The sequence below is a fragment of the Lottia gigantea genome (genome assembly GCF_000327385.1).
Source record: "Lottia gigantea unplaced genomic scaffold LOTGIsca_89, whole genome shotgun sequence".
Lineage (NCBI taxonomy): Eukaryota > Metazoa > Mollusca > Gastropoda > Lottiidae > Lottia > Lottia gigantea.
Window position 1 is genome coordinate 234832 of NW_008710923.1, and position 16440 is coordinate 251271.

At 35.3% G+C, this 16440-nt stretch overlaps 2 protein-coding genes across 2 annotated transcripts; both read left to right on the top strand.

Moving 5' to 3' along the window:
- Positions 1–862: 862 nt before the first annotated feature.
- Positions 863–9863, top strand: LOTGIDRAFT_134336 (hypothetical protein; the record flags this gene model as incomplete). The annotated part of the gene is made up of 4 exons (XM_009068069.1): positions 863–979; positions 1416–1540; positions 1983–2068; positions 9637–9863. The coding sequence occupies 4 exons, from the start codon at positions 863–865 to the stop codon at positions 9861–9863; spliced, it is 555 nt and encodes a 184-aa protein (XP_009066317.1).
- Positions 9864–10612: 749 nt separating this feature from the next.
- LOTGIDRAFT_197767 (hypothetical protein) lies at positions 10613–12892 on the top strand. Its single transcript, XM_009068070.1, has 4 exons — positions 10613–10741; positions 11295–11419; positions 11976–12061; positions 12614–12892. The coding sequence occupies exons 1-4, from the start codon at positions 10628–10630 to the stop codon at positions 12838–12840; spliced, it is 552 nt and encodes a 183-aa protein (XP_009066318.1). The 5' UTR covers positions 10613–10627; the 3' UTR covers positions 12841–12892.
- Positions 12893–16440: the final 3548 nt, after the last annotated feature.

Sequence of the window (16440 nt, forward strand, 5' to 3'; positions counted from 1 at the left end):
CATACCAGCTATACTTTGGTTTTATCTTGTAACAACGTAGCTACTCTGGCTCATCTGCAGTTTGCATGGATTTTAAGCCGCACGCCGACATTGGAACAATCAGTTTTAGAAGGACTCATACAAAAATTCAAGGATAATGGTGTGCCAGTTTCCGACTTCAAACCGACCTTGCAAAACTGTACAGATAATACGCTTTACTTTGGATAATATTTTCTTTGGGGGGAAATAGCTAATGTGACCCATCATTCTGATATAGCTTCTTAGAATCCAAAGTTCAAACTAAGACAATATTCTTCATTTTATTGACCCATTCTTTATGCCACACATTTTGCTATGCATTTTTTCTTCATTCTATATTGAATTGTATTGATTAGCTTGTAAATAAACTTATATATCATTAGTCCGCTATTAATGTTCTTAACACATTGTCCTTGCTTGAGAGCAGTGGCGTCAATGTGAATCATTTTAGTAGAGGCCACAGAATTAGCAAAGGTCGGAGGGGGTCAAGAGCTCTCAATGGTAACAAATTTGGAACTGGGAGGGGAGAGGAGGGGGCTGCCTTATATTTTGCGAGGTGGGGCTTGCACCACCCTCATCCCCACCCCCCTTTCGTAGAAACGCCACTGCTTGTGAGACAGGGAACAATCACACATCCACATGCACTCAGTTGATTGCATCATTTAAGCAATATAACAATAAAAAAAAAGTTCTTCCTAGGTTATCTTAAGCCATTTATAGTTAGAATATCTAAATTAGTTTTGTTATCATATCACAAGTTGATCAACTAGAAGACAGATTTTATCAGCATCTCAATAGATAACAAATATATCACATCAATTTGAATTTGAAACATATCTTAAAGATGGAGAGGATTTTAACTGCCGTGTTATTATGTATTGGAGTTGCTGTCTATGCTCAAGTTCCAGGATTAGGACCCTGTTTTGATGCCAAACCACAAAGTACTTTAAATGTGTCACAGGTAACTTTGTGTTTGCATTAAAAGGGAGAAGGTATAGTATGGGATATTTTGAAATATCAGTATCATTATGGTAACAAGGCTGAGTTATAACTGAATGTTTTGACGAAATTAAATTTAGAACGACGTGGGAAAAACGTCAAAACTATGCATTAAAGTTTAACCAGTGATTGTTGTTCCATAAGGCTGTGTCTATAATATCTTTTGACGTTAATGTTAAAACAAAGGATCAACTTTTGCTCACTGTGATCGTAACATTATTGATATTAAACTATGGTGGGTCCAAAATTCAGCATCACCTTGCAAACGCCAATCCACCGGACTGAGCTATGCCGCTGTCAAGAACTCTTCTCAGTGCAGAGTGGCCTGGAAAGAACCGCCGTTGTAAGTAAATGTAAAAATTGTCCTGAATTTTAATTAATAGTCTTTTTCCTTTTAGTATTTAGGACATTGGTATGAAATAACGAAATTACCAAGTTTCTTCGAAATAGAGCAAGTTTGTTTAACTGCCAACTATTCTGTAAAAGAAGATGGTCACATTAAAGTTTTCAACCAGGGAAAAGTGTAAGTACGGAATCTATTTTGGTGAAAAAATTTGGCAATTTCTCCCATGCACATATAACATTACATGGATAGTAAAAAGGATTTATAAACGTTTTATATGCACTGGGCACTAGGATAGCATCGATTTGCACCATTCCAGTTTTCAGAAAGATGTTAAAAAATCAAGCAGCTTTTAGGAAAGTTACGACATAATTATATGTTAAGAACCATAGACGTCCGACTGAAAATTGAATATAATACGATATGATGCCCATGATACACTTAAACAATTTAGAGAAACCTCTTTAAAATTCTTTTAAAATTCTCCTTTAATTATATCTAACGCATGCGACAGCGATGGGTGAGATCCGGTAGTAAAACGTCGATACATTACCTTCTATTTTATTTTTGCGCAGGGATAGATATGCCTTTCATTTCTACATTCTATCTTGTTTTATTCTAGCAATGGAAAAAATGTTTCGTCAACTGGTGATGCCTATGTTCCAGACCCATCCGAACCCTCGAAGTTAATAGTAAAGTTCCCACAAGGTTCGTAGATTATTGAACCTTGACAGTTGACAGTTTTACACAATATGATTTGTGTCGTATATGAACGGTGAACGGGATGTCTCTGTTGTACGGTGGTTCGTATACGACATCATTTATTTATTTTAATTTTGAATTAAAAAAATGGAATATAATTATAAACATAATATTTGATTAAAAACTTGAAGTAAATGATGTCGTATACGAACCACCATACTGTTGCAGCAAAACAATAATAGCACCTAAGAAAGGGATGCCCAGTTAGCAAACATAGGATCATAGCGGCACCATGTAAGATCTTTATATGTCATCTTCCCACATCATTCATCTGAAAGATCATTCAAAGCCGAGAGGTTTGACCAAGGACAAAGACAACTGCTATCTGTTGTCGGATTGTATCAAAGCTGACTCACAGCTTTAGGCTGAGTTGTTAAAATTCTTTAGATGTTCTTTTTCAGGAGCCCCTGCTCCATACTGGGTTTTAGAAACTGATTATACCACCTATTCTATGATACTCTCCTGTACTAATTTAACAACACTAGCCCATGTCCAGTTTGCCTGGGTTTTGAGCAGAACTCCAACATTAGAGAAAACAGTTTTAGATAGCATCCTACAGAAATTTCAGAAAAATGGTGTCCCGATTTCTGATTTCCATCCAACATTACAGAACTGCACAGACAATAAACTTTATTTTAAAAAAGGTTCGCGATAATGGTGAACCAATGTGTCATTTTCACCAGATATTGTAAAACGGTAAAGACGGTATAACTTTATGGAACAAATTATCAGATAAAAGCGCACCCTACTTATTATTTCATCCAATATTACTTGTTTGATAATTCAATATGTGCTACTTTTGATCTTACTTTGAATAAAATGAAAAAAATAATGGTGTCGTAATTTCTGTTTACAATTTAACATAACAGGCCTACAATTTTATACAGATACATTGTAAATGAACACACTGTGGTGTTCTTCTTAGTCAGTCAACTCGAGCCAAATAGGATAGAAATGTCTTCATAATTTCGTGTGTTCGAACGAAATGGTTGCAACGTCATGTTTTCTTGTCGGTCCTTCGGAGACCCATATTTGCATACTTATTACAGTCAGCTTTTCATGACGTCATTCCAATTGTCATAGGTCGTAACCATTCTCGGCATAATCTTCAACTAATAGGCAGCTTTTCCTGGTCTTTTGTGGTTGTATAGATTGGTCGGAAAGGCCCCAGAAGGTAAGACCGATATCATATTTATTTTTCACAGATCACCGATTTTTTTCAAAGGAGAAGAAAAGCACCTGGTAAAAGGAAACATGGTAAAAATATGTAATAGAGTTGAACGTGTTGAAGAGACGATGTTTAACGACAGATATTTTATAAGCAATGAATTACCAAGTTAAAAGTTAAACAGTTCTAGTAACTAATAGTTTAAGTCACTGCATTGTGTCACCAGTCTAATCTAATCCCTGGGGTGGAAGTAGAACACTCATCAACTTTAAGCAGCTTATATCAGAATAATACGCTTAGGGTATCGAGGCATGTTTAGAAAATTCTTCTTCTATTTCAGATTATTGAATAATGTGTTCAACGATTATAGATGAAGTGCAGGACAAATTAGAAGAAGCTACAGCTCAGCTTAATTCTCACGTTCTTATGGCTGCATCATACATAGTCGATGAAATACCATTCACCTTTCATACACTTGAGACGTTTGAACTCCTTCTGGATGTGTATGATCTAATCAAATCAGCAAAGATACAAGTGGGAGAGTTGCAATTGTTGGAGAGCAAACCTTGTTCATATGTGGATGGTTCGTCTAAATCACCAAAGACGCAACGCAAAAAATTGGTGGAAGGCTGTTCACAAACGGACAATTCCACATTCTTCAAAGAGTTTCAAAAAAACAGAATGATAGATGCTCAATTCCAAACAGAAACAGGCAAAGGAGGGATCTCGACTTCCGGTATCGATGTAGATCTTACCACTAAAAGGCCAAAAAGTAGAAATAAGCCACAGCTCTCCAAAGAGACGGCTACCCAAGATTGTCTTTTTGAGGAGGGTTCAGATTCTGATGATAGATGTTGCTGTTCATACAATTTCTGCAAAATATTTCGTCGACCGACCGAAAACAGTCCTTCCAAGAAATATGCAATTTCGGAAGATCCATCTAAACGCATTGAGGTCGACAATTCTCGTCTACAAGCAGAAGAAAACAGGCTCTTGGTCGAAGCCATAAATAAAACTAGAAAGCAAACAGCACCATTGGCCAACCCTTGCAATCCAAGCTCCAAACAAGGAAGAACTAACGGCATTCAGAACCTTGTCCAAAATGGCTACATCAACCCTTTTGATTTAGATGAGTCTAAAGATGCTACTACTATCTCAACACAATTAAATCAACAAACTCACAAGGCTATGAACACGGACTTGATTGAGCACCCACTTGATTCTAAGCAACATACTGCAGAGTCGTTGGAACCCGAAGCTACAACTACCAAACTGCCTTCGAAGTCTTCACTCAAATCAAGACGTGCCCCGGATCCATCGCAATCTGAAAACAAACAAGAGGCAAATGAACCAACATCAGAGCTTTTAAACTCGGATACTAAAAGCACCGGCAGTAACGTTGAATATCCAGATGATTTGGACCCTTTTCAAGACGATGCGAAACTTTCAGTTTAGATAAATAGTTCTAGAGTTGATTCGTTTTCATTAAAGGAATACTACTTGTTGGTTGGACAAAACATTTATAATTTAAAGTCTCAAACTTGGTCAATAAGACTATATAACATTCATCAGTTGGGTTTACCTGGTGTCGTGAGTATAGAATAGAATCACTGTACAATACGATATATCCATGAAACTAAGTTATCTAGCTATGTTTCACAATTGCTTAAATTAATGGATTATTACTTAGTTTTATAGACTTATAGATATTGCAGTATAGTTTTGACACCAGGTAAGTCCGCTGAAAGACAAAGACTCATATTGGCCAAGTTTAAAATTTTCAAACTTTTGTTCATCCTAAGAGGCAGTATAATTTTGAATAAAACCAATTCGATTGTCTGAATAAGATATAATTAATCCAAATCACATAAAATGTAGAAATGACCCGCTTAACTTTTGATAAAATAGAACTGATTCATTGTATTTTGATGAAATAAAAGATAGAAAGTTGTTTTATTTTATTTTGGAACAGAACAAATCCCTGTTTATGTTGGTAAAATTGTTTATTTTTTTAAAGTACCTTTCTCTTTTGGCTCATGAGAGGTTTGGTTAGCAAAATGAGAACATGTCACGAAATTCTACATTGGGATAAATAAGTACTAACTGCACAACGAAACCCGGAATCCAAACGCGGCGAACATTGATAAGCTTATAAACTTTTTATATGAGGAAGTATATCAACCATAATTGAATTAGTATTTCATAATGAAAAGTGGTATTAGGTGACTATAAATATATGAGGGAAGGAAAACCATCTGGTACTTTTACGTATGAACATTTACATTTTGTTCATATTATTTATATCATGCCTTCAAAACGCACTTACCTATACTTATAGGGTCAGTGATGACCACTAGAATTTTATCTTTAAAAACACATGTCAAAACATCCAAATTATATAAATATTGACAATAAAAAGGTCAAATTATTAGAACTATTATCAGAAATCGTGTGGAATCGTTGAGATCAGGATGGAAGGAATACTAGTGATACTCTCTGTTTGTTTTGTTTTATCTGCTGCCCAAATACCAGGGTTAGGACCATGTCCAAAAACACAGCCACAGAAACATTTAGATCTTACTAAGGTACGTTACCGTCTCGGCTAGATGATTCAGTAGTCATACATAGGCCACCCTGTATAAGTAATGCTGTCCTGTCTAGAATAATCTGATCAGTTACAATTGATTATTATGACAGATCAGTGCTGTGAGGGAGTCAAGTAGGAGCCTCAGCATTATCAAGGGGAAACGTAAGGAGGGGGGGGGGGGGGGGGGTTGGTTGTTACAGGCAAATATGTTAAATAAAAAGAAATTGAAGGTGGAAGGGGGCCATGTAAGGCTACCTAAGAGTTTGGTAAACGTGTCGAACATAAATTATTTTTCTTAAGCTACTTTCTTGTTATTGTGGTACAAACCCTAAAAATTATAAGATCTATTTGTCACTGTTTGATTTTTTCCAGTATTTAGGTAAATGGTATGAACTGTACAAACTACCTAATTTATTTGAAAACAAACAAGAATGTGTAACAGCGAATTATTCTATTAAAGCTGATGGTCATATCAAAGTTTTAAACAGTGGTGTAACGTAAGTAACTTCCAGCCCATAGTTTTCCATTCGAATTCTTTTAGATAATACAGTCCCGTGCCAGATTTGATTGTTCGGGAGGGCAAGTAATATATCTGGAGGGGCAACAGTGCATGGTATTTAGTTGCAGATTTGGAATTGGTCGGATGTCAGAATGCTCTTTGAGAATGACCCCCCCCCCCCCCCCCACTCCTCTTGTCCCCCTATAGCTATTGACTACCAGATACCATAGCATTGAAAATCAACATCAACGTCTGTGTTAGACGTATAAACATGGCATTCCTAAGATTTCTACTCTTCTTTTCTAGAGATGGTAAAACTGTGTTTGCTGTTGGAGATGCCTATAGAAAAGATGACAGCAAAGAAGCTCAACTATCTGTAAAATTCACTGGTGGTAAGTCTATGTAAAAGTTTTCGAAAATGATTCATACGGTTGTTTGGTAGAAGACAAGTTGACGCCCTCTTCCAGCTAAAGCTGAATCTGGATCGATCAGCTGGTTCGATACTGTTGGTTTGGTAGTTGAGAAATCTCAGATCTATTCTGGTATAAAGACATAATAAAGATACGATAAAGTGGTCTTATAAGCCGGTTGACCAACTGGTGAAGCTTAAATCCCATACAAAACTCCGTATGTTTTTTTTAGGTGAAATAACACTCGCCATGTAGTTTCGTATGACTTAAATCCAAGTACCCATAAATCGTACCTTGTTACCTATCAGGTTACTGTTGTATATTTTAATCTTTTATCTTTCAGCCGCACCGTATGCTCCTTATTGGGTTTTAGATACTGACTATACCAGCTATTCCTTAGTATTCTCTTGTGAACAACTCGGTAAGTTGGCTCATGCCAAATTTGTCTGGATTTTAAGCAGAACTCCTACCATTGATCCTGCAGTAAAAGACAAACTATTCAAAAGATTGGAAAAAGATGGAATCGGTTCCAGTGGATTGAAAACTACTGGAAGATCTGGATGTAAATAAAGTCTTTGTTAATAAATAATCTTAATAGATCCGTTGTGTAGATTGTGCTTACTCTTTTAGAAACACCTGGTGGTACTAGTACTATGCAACTTTTACTCTCGATTTTGTCTTTCTTGTACGGATTTTCTTGTGGTGTATCTTTTGCTTGTTGAAACCATAAAAAGTGTGCTGGACAGCATTAAAATAACTAGAAACAAAACAAAATGTCTCGCCTACTTAAATTGGAACACTTAGATTGGAATCATCTTAAGTTTTCGTGAATAATTCCCCATGATTCAACATGACGTTTCTATATTCAGCACATTCATTCAATACCCATAGGAATTTCAAAGAAACTCAGTGGTTAAGTATTCCAGATGTACACATACATCGGAACGGAATAGAACCTTCTGTTAAACCTAGCTTGTCATTGAAAAGTGTATAGGTGCATGCCCTGTGACCATACGTTTGATCATGACATCAAATCATTTAAACTCTGAAAGGGTCATCGATGCCCACTATAAAATTTATCTTTCAAAAACCAACAACACATGTTAAAAAATCCAAATTATATAAATATTGTCAATAAAAAGGTCGAATTATTAGAACTATTATCAGAAGTCGTGTGGAATCGTTGAGATCAGGATGGAAGGAATACTAGTGATACTCTCTGTTTGTTTTGTTTTATCTGCTGCCCAAATACCAGGGTTAGGACCATGTCCAAAAACACAGCCACAGAAACATTTAGATCTCGATCAAGTAAGATTTTAATTTTTTTAAATCTAATTATTGTGATCTGTTTAAAGAAAAATCAGAACTAGGTCATACAACCTTACGTACATAACGAGATAACCTAATTTTGTTTTATGGTTTTGTTATTTTCTAGTATTTAGCTGAATGGTTGAAACATATCCATTACTCAATTTATTTGATATTGCTTGTAATTTTAAATATTAAATATAATCAATTCACGTATTCTCGAAACGATCTTAGTTTTAGGATGTCCTAGGTTCTTATCTTCTAACATTGATTTTAGGATATCCTAACGCTAAGATCGTTTCGAGAATACGTGGCCAGCTATTTATTGCATTTTTCTTGTACATAGGCCTATAAATGGTTTGAAATTTTTGGACTACATACTTTATTCGTCACTGTTTGTATTTGGATGTATATGGATCAAAGTATAAATTAAACTAATGCATTTGTTATCATTTGTTATCATTTGTTATTATTTATTATCATTTGTTATTGTTTGTTATCGTTCAGTATTTAGGTAAATGGTTTGAAGTATATAAATTACCCAATTTATTTGAGAATAACCAAGAATGTAACACAGCAAATTACTCGAGAAAGGCAGATGGTCATATTAAAGTGTATAACAGTGGTAAAACGTAAGTACATGTATGCTTTTTTGAATCTCAACCAGAGCAGTCCTCCTTCCAACTTCGTTAATTATAAAAAGTTACCTTTATAAGGGCATTATTTTGTTGATTTTTTGTTTGTCGAAATTTTCATTGCCCAATTTTGTGAAAACTATACACCAAAAAAAAAATCCAACTGTTTACTTTTTTCAAAACTATTTAACTAGGTTTACGTAAACTCTATAAGTTCGTTATTATTTTTGGTAGGTGTAATAAAACTACTGTACGGATTTAAGCAAAATGTAATAAAAATAAAAAAGGACAATTACTGCATTAAGAGTTCTTGCGATTGAATGGCATTCAACTTTTTGGTAAAACTGTTTTCGCCGTTGGTGATGTTTACAGACCAGATGATAGTAAAGAGGGCCAACTCTCTGTTAGATTTACTGCAGGTAAGTATAGGTACCATGTCTAGAAGCATCTGTACAAGTCAAAGATTCAGTGCGACTGAACCTCTTTGATGAGATGCATTATTACTTTGAATTTTTGTGAATAAGATAAGGGGCAGTTATAATAAATACAGTATCTCATATTTATTGTGTACCCGAATGAAATTGCCTAGTAAGTTGTAACGCAATTGCCAATGTCCATATTGGGTTATGCTTCCAGATACTTTGTATGAGTCGCGGTGGCTCGTTAACCTGAAGGTCCAGGGTTCAATCCCGGTCTGATTTTTCAACCTAGTTTTCTCCTACCTGTTGTTGATGAAGACCCAGGTTGTGCTGTTAAAGATACCTCTACAGTTGGAAAATAACAAATATTGAGCTAATATAGCTGTCCTGGAAACATTTCCCTTGTTACACACTGCACGTTGCCCGTCTTCATTAGCTAATCAGGTGCAGAATATTAGGACGTAAACCTCAATTTCATTTTATTTCAGCTGCACCGTATGGACCTTATTGGGTTTTAGATACAGACTATACTAGCTATTCCTTGGTATTCTCTTGTGAACAACTCGGCAGCTTCGCTCATGCCAAATTTTTATGGATTCTAAGCAGAACTCCATCCATTGATCCTGCTGTAAAAGACAGATTATTCAAAAGACTTGAAAAAGATGGAATTGGTGCCAGTGGATTGAGAGCTACTAAGAGATCTGACTGCAGTTGAAATTTTGCACAATAAATACTTTTTGATATTATGTCTGATGTATTTGTTCCATTGCTTGAGATGACGAAGATTAGGCCAAGTATATTTGTAAAATTTCATGACAGTTTATTTAGATCAGATATAAATTTATGAAGAATGCCCTAAGCCCGGAATAGAATTCATATTTCATTAAAGATGTAGCCGATTAGTTTTAGATCTAAAATCAAATTCATGCCTACTAAGAATTCCATTTCGACATAATTTACTTCTTTGCAACCAGATTTTACACACAGAAGTTACCCATATTTTAATATTTATTTATAAACGTTAGTACAAGGGAAGGTGGGAAAAACAACTACGTGTTCCAAATCCACCAGACAGCCTTTGTCGCATTTTTGCATAGATTGAATCACGATCTTTTTCACTTGATCGAACACGTAAATTAACTGATGATATTTTTCATTTATTGTGGCAGCAACATCGGACTTTAATTTCACCATTTCCCTTTAATCATAACCTTGGACATTTTTTAACGTCTACCTGTGCACATTTTTACCTGGTCTTTAACCTTCACGTTTGCATAATCGTCTAATCTTTGAAAGGTCAACGGTCACAATTTTATTTTTACTACCAATATTTATCCACATGATTTAGTTCCTTTGGAATTTTATCTTCAAAACGTTTTTAACACGTGTTCAATAGTCTATATTATGTAAAGCTAATCTATAAAAAGGTTAAATTTTTTCAAACAATACCAGAATTCGTGTGGAATCGTTGAGATCAGGATGGAAGGAATACTAGTGATACTCTCTGTTTGTTTTGTTTTATCTGCTGCCCAAGTTCCAGGGTTAGGACCATGTCCAAAAACACAGCCACAGAAACATTTAGATCTCACAAAAGTAAGTTTGGAAATAAAATAAACAATTGACTTATTTCAAAATTGTATCGTTTCAACCAGAGCTAGCACAGTACGATTTTGGATCTGTGGGAGTAACTTGTATGTCGTCCTGAATGTAAAGATGGTATAGGTATCCCCATTGAGAGATAGTACTCTGTTGGTTTCATTGCACATGCGTATTGGCCATCTGGTGGCATATTGGTGGAGAGGGATAATAAAGGCGTAGCCCCTTCCCCAATCCTTTTCATAGTGTTCTCTATATATATATTTATGAATAAAATATTGTTTACAAAAAAATATTGGCCCTCTAGCAAGGATATGCTTGTCAGATTATTAAACCTAAAGCCACCTACGCCTTGTAAAAGCATGTTCTTGTTATTATATTTCATATACTAAATTGATTACTTATTGTATGCCTTCCTACTGTTAATACGTAGATTAATCAACTTATTTGTTTTTTTTTTGTTTTTTTTTACTTCTGAATATTTATTTGTCATTTGTATAACATTTATAAATTGTCAGTTATATTTTTGTAACTGTTTGTTATTTTCCAGTATTTAGGTAAATGGTATGAACTGTACAAACTACCTAATTTATTTGAAAACAAACAAGAATGTGTAACAGCGAATTATTCAATGAAAGCTGATGGTCATATCAAAGTTTTAAACAGTGGAATAGAGTAAGTATATAAATTTAAATTAGAGATTCCATGTAAATTCCATATTCAGTACAACTTGAAGAGTGGGGGCCCGTAAACTTAGGTTCATTACCTTCATTGCGGGGGTCCGTGGAATTAGTTCAACCAATCCCTGTGATGGTTGAACCACTGTCCATATAATTATAATATAGAGGAAAACATCAACTTTTTCTACACCAAACCATACCTTTAATATCGTTAAAGTGATACAGTGTGCCAAATGGGAATAATTATTGAAATAAATACGCATGACCAGATCATGAGTTGATCATGCATTGAATTCAAAATTGTGAAACATCGCCTTTGATAATCTGGGGTTTGACTTCATTACTTAACTCTATGAATTCCTATTTTATTTGAGTTGACGACTCAGAATCGAAGGAATCAGATACATGTAGTTTGGAAAATTAAGAATGTTTCTAATCTCAACTTGTAGCTTTATCCGGATATATGGTTAAATGCAAATACTGCACTAAAAATTACTCTTTCGTCACTTTAGACGATACCATTTTTTACTAGCATTCTGTAATTTTTCCAGAGAAGGTAAAACAGTATTTGCTGAAGGAGATGCTTACAGACCAGACAATAATAATGAATCTATATTATCTGTAAGATTTGCCGCAGGTACGTAAAGAATCTATATTATCTGTAAGATTTGCCGCAGGTACGTAAAGAATCTATATTATCTGTAAGATTTGCCGCAGGTACGTAAAGAATCTATATTATCTGTAAGATTTGCCGCAGGTACGTGTTATCAGTTCAGTTATATTCTATATGTCAAAACTTTGACATTATTTACACAGCCTGATTTGATCCCCAATTTCATCCTCGATTGTGTATTATTGTCATCATAGAAGAGTTTGGATGAAGAGCCGTTTAGAATTACTGTCCTTTGATTAAATAATATCATCGACATCCAATTGCTTAAACAATTTAAATGGGTAGTTAATTGACAAGCAAATATTTCTTCCTAACCGAATCGAATAATATCCGAACAAAAGCATGACAATAATTGTATATGGTAAACGAGAAGTACCATAAGGTGTCAGAATATATCTAATGAATCAACCAGCATTTGTAGGAGCAGGGCTAGGACAAACGGGGAGAGGGCTACGCATGGTTAATAACTATTGTTCATAATATTACATGTTTCGGATACATTGTATGTATTTTCAGGTACACCCTATGCTCCGTACTGGGTCTTAGATACTGACTATACTAGCTATTCCTTAGTATTCTCTTGTGAACAACTCGGCAGCTTCGCTCATGTTAAATTCTTATGGCTTCTTAGCAGAACTCCTACCATTGATCCTGCAGTAAAAAGCAGATTGTTCAAAAGACTTGAAAAGGATGGAATTGGTATTGTTGATGTGGCTCCAACTAACACGGCTTCTTGCCTGTAAATCTGGCTCTTGTCTGGTTGTACATATTCTGTAAATAAATTTGTTTAATGTTAACAAATCTTGTTATTTGTCTTGCTTGTACAGAATGGTATTTATTGGTAATGCCTTGTCAACATAAAACATAACAATACGATAAATATTGTATTAAAATTTGTAGATAATATAATCCCTGTTGCTTTCCCAATCGCTCACAGAATTGAACGGGGCATTGCAAATAAAGTGAAACAGTACAAAGCTATCGTGTCTAAATGTTTACTGATCTATCATATTTCAGATATCAATAGAACGGTTATTGTCTACCTGGTTTGCAAACACATAATACAAGTTCGTTATATAATATATATAATATACGCATCACTGAGCATAGTAGCAATTAAGCGATACTGTCCTTTAATTTCGGTTATTGTAGAAAGGTTTTCAAGACTTTTTATGTCACTATTATGTATTATGTATTATGGTCACTTCTTTGCCTTTTATTTGCACCATTTTACTTTCAAGTACGCGTGCATGAGCACAAAAACTTAAAGGATGCAATGTTTGATTTCGATCTGAGAGCATCCTAGCATGATGATAATTGGTATCGAAATTGAATGCAAATACCACCACTTCCGTTAGTAAGGTACTTCCCCGGTTCAACTTTAATGAACCATGGCGATCAAATAGAAATTTAAGAACGATATCACTTGATGACCCCCCATGGTGCTATAATTGAATAATGAAATAATACATGTCAAACTCCGATTGCCTCCCTTTGAAATCATCTTTGAGTTAAGATATCCTTGACTTTTTGTAACAATTTTTCATTCTAATTCCAAATGTCAAACATACAGGAAATCCATCTTTAATCAATTCATAAACGCCTTTTTTATTAAGTGACTTGTGAATCATAATCGTCTGTTGACTGCTTCATTAACTTTGATACTCGCCTTACTTCCGCTAGAAAAATGATTAAAAACCGAGAGTCAATAACATTATTTAGCTACAGAAAATTGGTCGGAAATGACCTACTTGAATACAATATAATACTCATGGACGCGTTTCGATTATGTTCGTGCTAATACTTCAATAAGAAATAAACCAAATGTTAATATCCAATTTTCATCGATCACGCTTATCATATCAACTTCCACCAATTTCATTTATTCAGTTTCCGGTGACAATATGGCCGCCTTGAATTGGCGTCTTTTGGATAGGTCACGAGGTTACCAGGTCAATTCATCCAATCATTTTACTGGATACAGTATGGTCATGTAGGTTGAACCTACGGCGAGTTAAATAACAGATAAGATGAGACAATTTAATAACGATGTCCAAGTAAACTTGTTAAGCGAATGAGCTTTCTATGTAATCTAATCACCATGATGCTAACCTTTGAAACGACCTCTTTCCGTTCTCGTAATTTTGTGTGTTCTTCCAATTCATTGTGATAGGTTTAAAAGGACATATTACTCATCTTTATGTTACTTGTCTTAGCTACGGATTCCTGTCTACCACCACACAATATGACAACATTGACGGCGCTCAGAGGCATTTATAAGGCGCGGGGCCGAGTATGAGCTACAGAATTGCCCAAGGGAAGCTCACCCACATTTATTTTAATGTAGGCTACATTGATAAGAAATTTGGAAGGGGTACCAAAGCCGGGCCATCCTTTGATCGACTGTAAGATTCTTGGTGCAATTTGATTTTAATATTCTGTTTACTGCTTTGATACTCGCCTTACTTCCGCCAGAAAAATGATTAAAAATCGTAAGTCAATAACATTGGTCGGAAATGACCCACCTAATGAATACAATATAATACTTGTCACTGATATTCTTGGTGCAAATTGAATTTGCAATGAATGCCAGCCACTAGCTGGCAGCATCTTGGTGATTCTGACTAGAATTTCGTGTAACTGAGTGCACCATAAAGGCTGGAAAATATCGGTGGCCGCAAGCCGCCATCAGTACCTCATGTTGCATGATTTGGATTATGGCGTCGATCTGAGCGTTCGAATTCTGCAATCAACCAGCCTGTCGCAGGCGCGATTCAGTCATTTCAGTCCGATGATATCAATAGCCAGTCGACCATAGCCATCCTTTAGTGGCCTAACATTCTGTAGTGATACTTCAAAAATTGTGGAAACTATCTTGTATATACTTCCTCATATGAATAGTTCATTAGTTGTTACCAATGTTTTGCAAATATGTTTTTTGGATTTCGGGTTTTGTTTTGCGTTTCAAGTCGTTAGTGGTTTATTATTGGATAAATTGTCGCAGCTCCGGAACAGAATTTGCTGCAATGAATGTCAACTTTAAATTGCGGCTTACATCTAACGGAATCCATTAACCATTATTACAAAAAAAAAGCAAAAAAAAAAAACCTTGTTATATAAAACATTTATTACAAAAATGTGTCATGTCATTCTCTAATAATGCCTCTTTACCATGAAAAATTACACCATGAAATTAATGAATAATGCTATATTTTTTTTATTTGAGAAATTACTTTCACTACGATAATATTGGCTGCAGGCAATTTTTTCAAGCTTTGATGCAAAGCTTATAATATTCTTGAATTACAATAACACTTCAACCCCCGAGGTTTGGGTTAATTCGATCAAATTATCACGTCAAGGTCGATTACAGGCCAACTTGACCCACGGGAGCGGACTTAAAACATGTTAAATAATGTTTATTCAACGATGGTAGGGGAGAGGAAAATTTTGACACTTCTGTGTCCCCTATATGTCCCCACCCACTACCTACAAAAACTATTTGCATATATCCTCACTTGCTTTCCTTCCAGTTTAGACAGTGGCGGCGCCAGCCTTCCGAGACTGGGGGTACAAATAGGGGGCAGACTGACTCAATAGGGGGACAACTGCTGAGACTGAATTCAAATTTTGGATACTCTGTGGTGGTGTAATAGTCGCAAGCCTCTCATAGAGCGTCTTAGACGATTCTCTCAAAAAATGAATTGATTTTGTGCATTCTGACACATATTTTGGAGAAAAAGGTAGACATTTAGATTTGTTGAAAATAAAGTGAGGGTACAATTTGGGGTGCAAACCACTTTTCTAGGGGGGCAAATGCCACCCCTGTATCCCCACTGAGTTTAGATAATAATGATACGCAAAGTGTAAGCATGCTTCTTATCCAAGGTCGGCCTGAGCAACTCGAGCAACTAGGTACTAATTCTCTAACCCCTCGAATCGTGTCAGTCAACCTATTGCTCACAGTAAAATTATAAAGGGAAATGTTCCTTATGCGACCGTTTTGCGCAAAGAATGATAATCGTATGTTCAACGCATGTTAAGATATCTACTACAACAGAACTGACTTTGTAAGTCATATTTGTATTAAACATAAAATCCTAATATAGCTTGTATTCAAACATCCTATATTCCTATAATATTGTATAAGTACTTCCTTTAGTACAATATCAACCTTTCTATGAAAAATATATGTATATTAAAAACATAATGTCTTTGATAACACTTCCACCAATTTGTAAGGCTTCCTTTTATAGTCAGATGACCTTAATTTGCACATCCGATACTGTATTTAGGTTATGCAAGAAATCTAAAAATTAGACCTTAAGGCCAACTTCATGATA

Bases quoted from the DNA above. Each gene is read 5' to 3' on its own strand.
- LOTGIDRAFT_197767 (XM_009068070.1), top strand. From the start codon at position 10,628: ATGGAAGGAATACTAGTGATACTCTCTGTTTGTTTTGTTTTATCTGCT. The intron at 10,742-11,294 runs GTAAGTTTGGAA...GTTATTTTCCAG, and splicing joins AACATTTAGATCTCACAAAA to TATTTAGGTAAATGGTATGA. The intron at 12,062-12,613 runs GTACGTAAAGAA...ATGTATTTTCAG, and splicing joins ATCTGTAAGATTTGCCGCAG to GTACACCCTATGCTCCGTAC.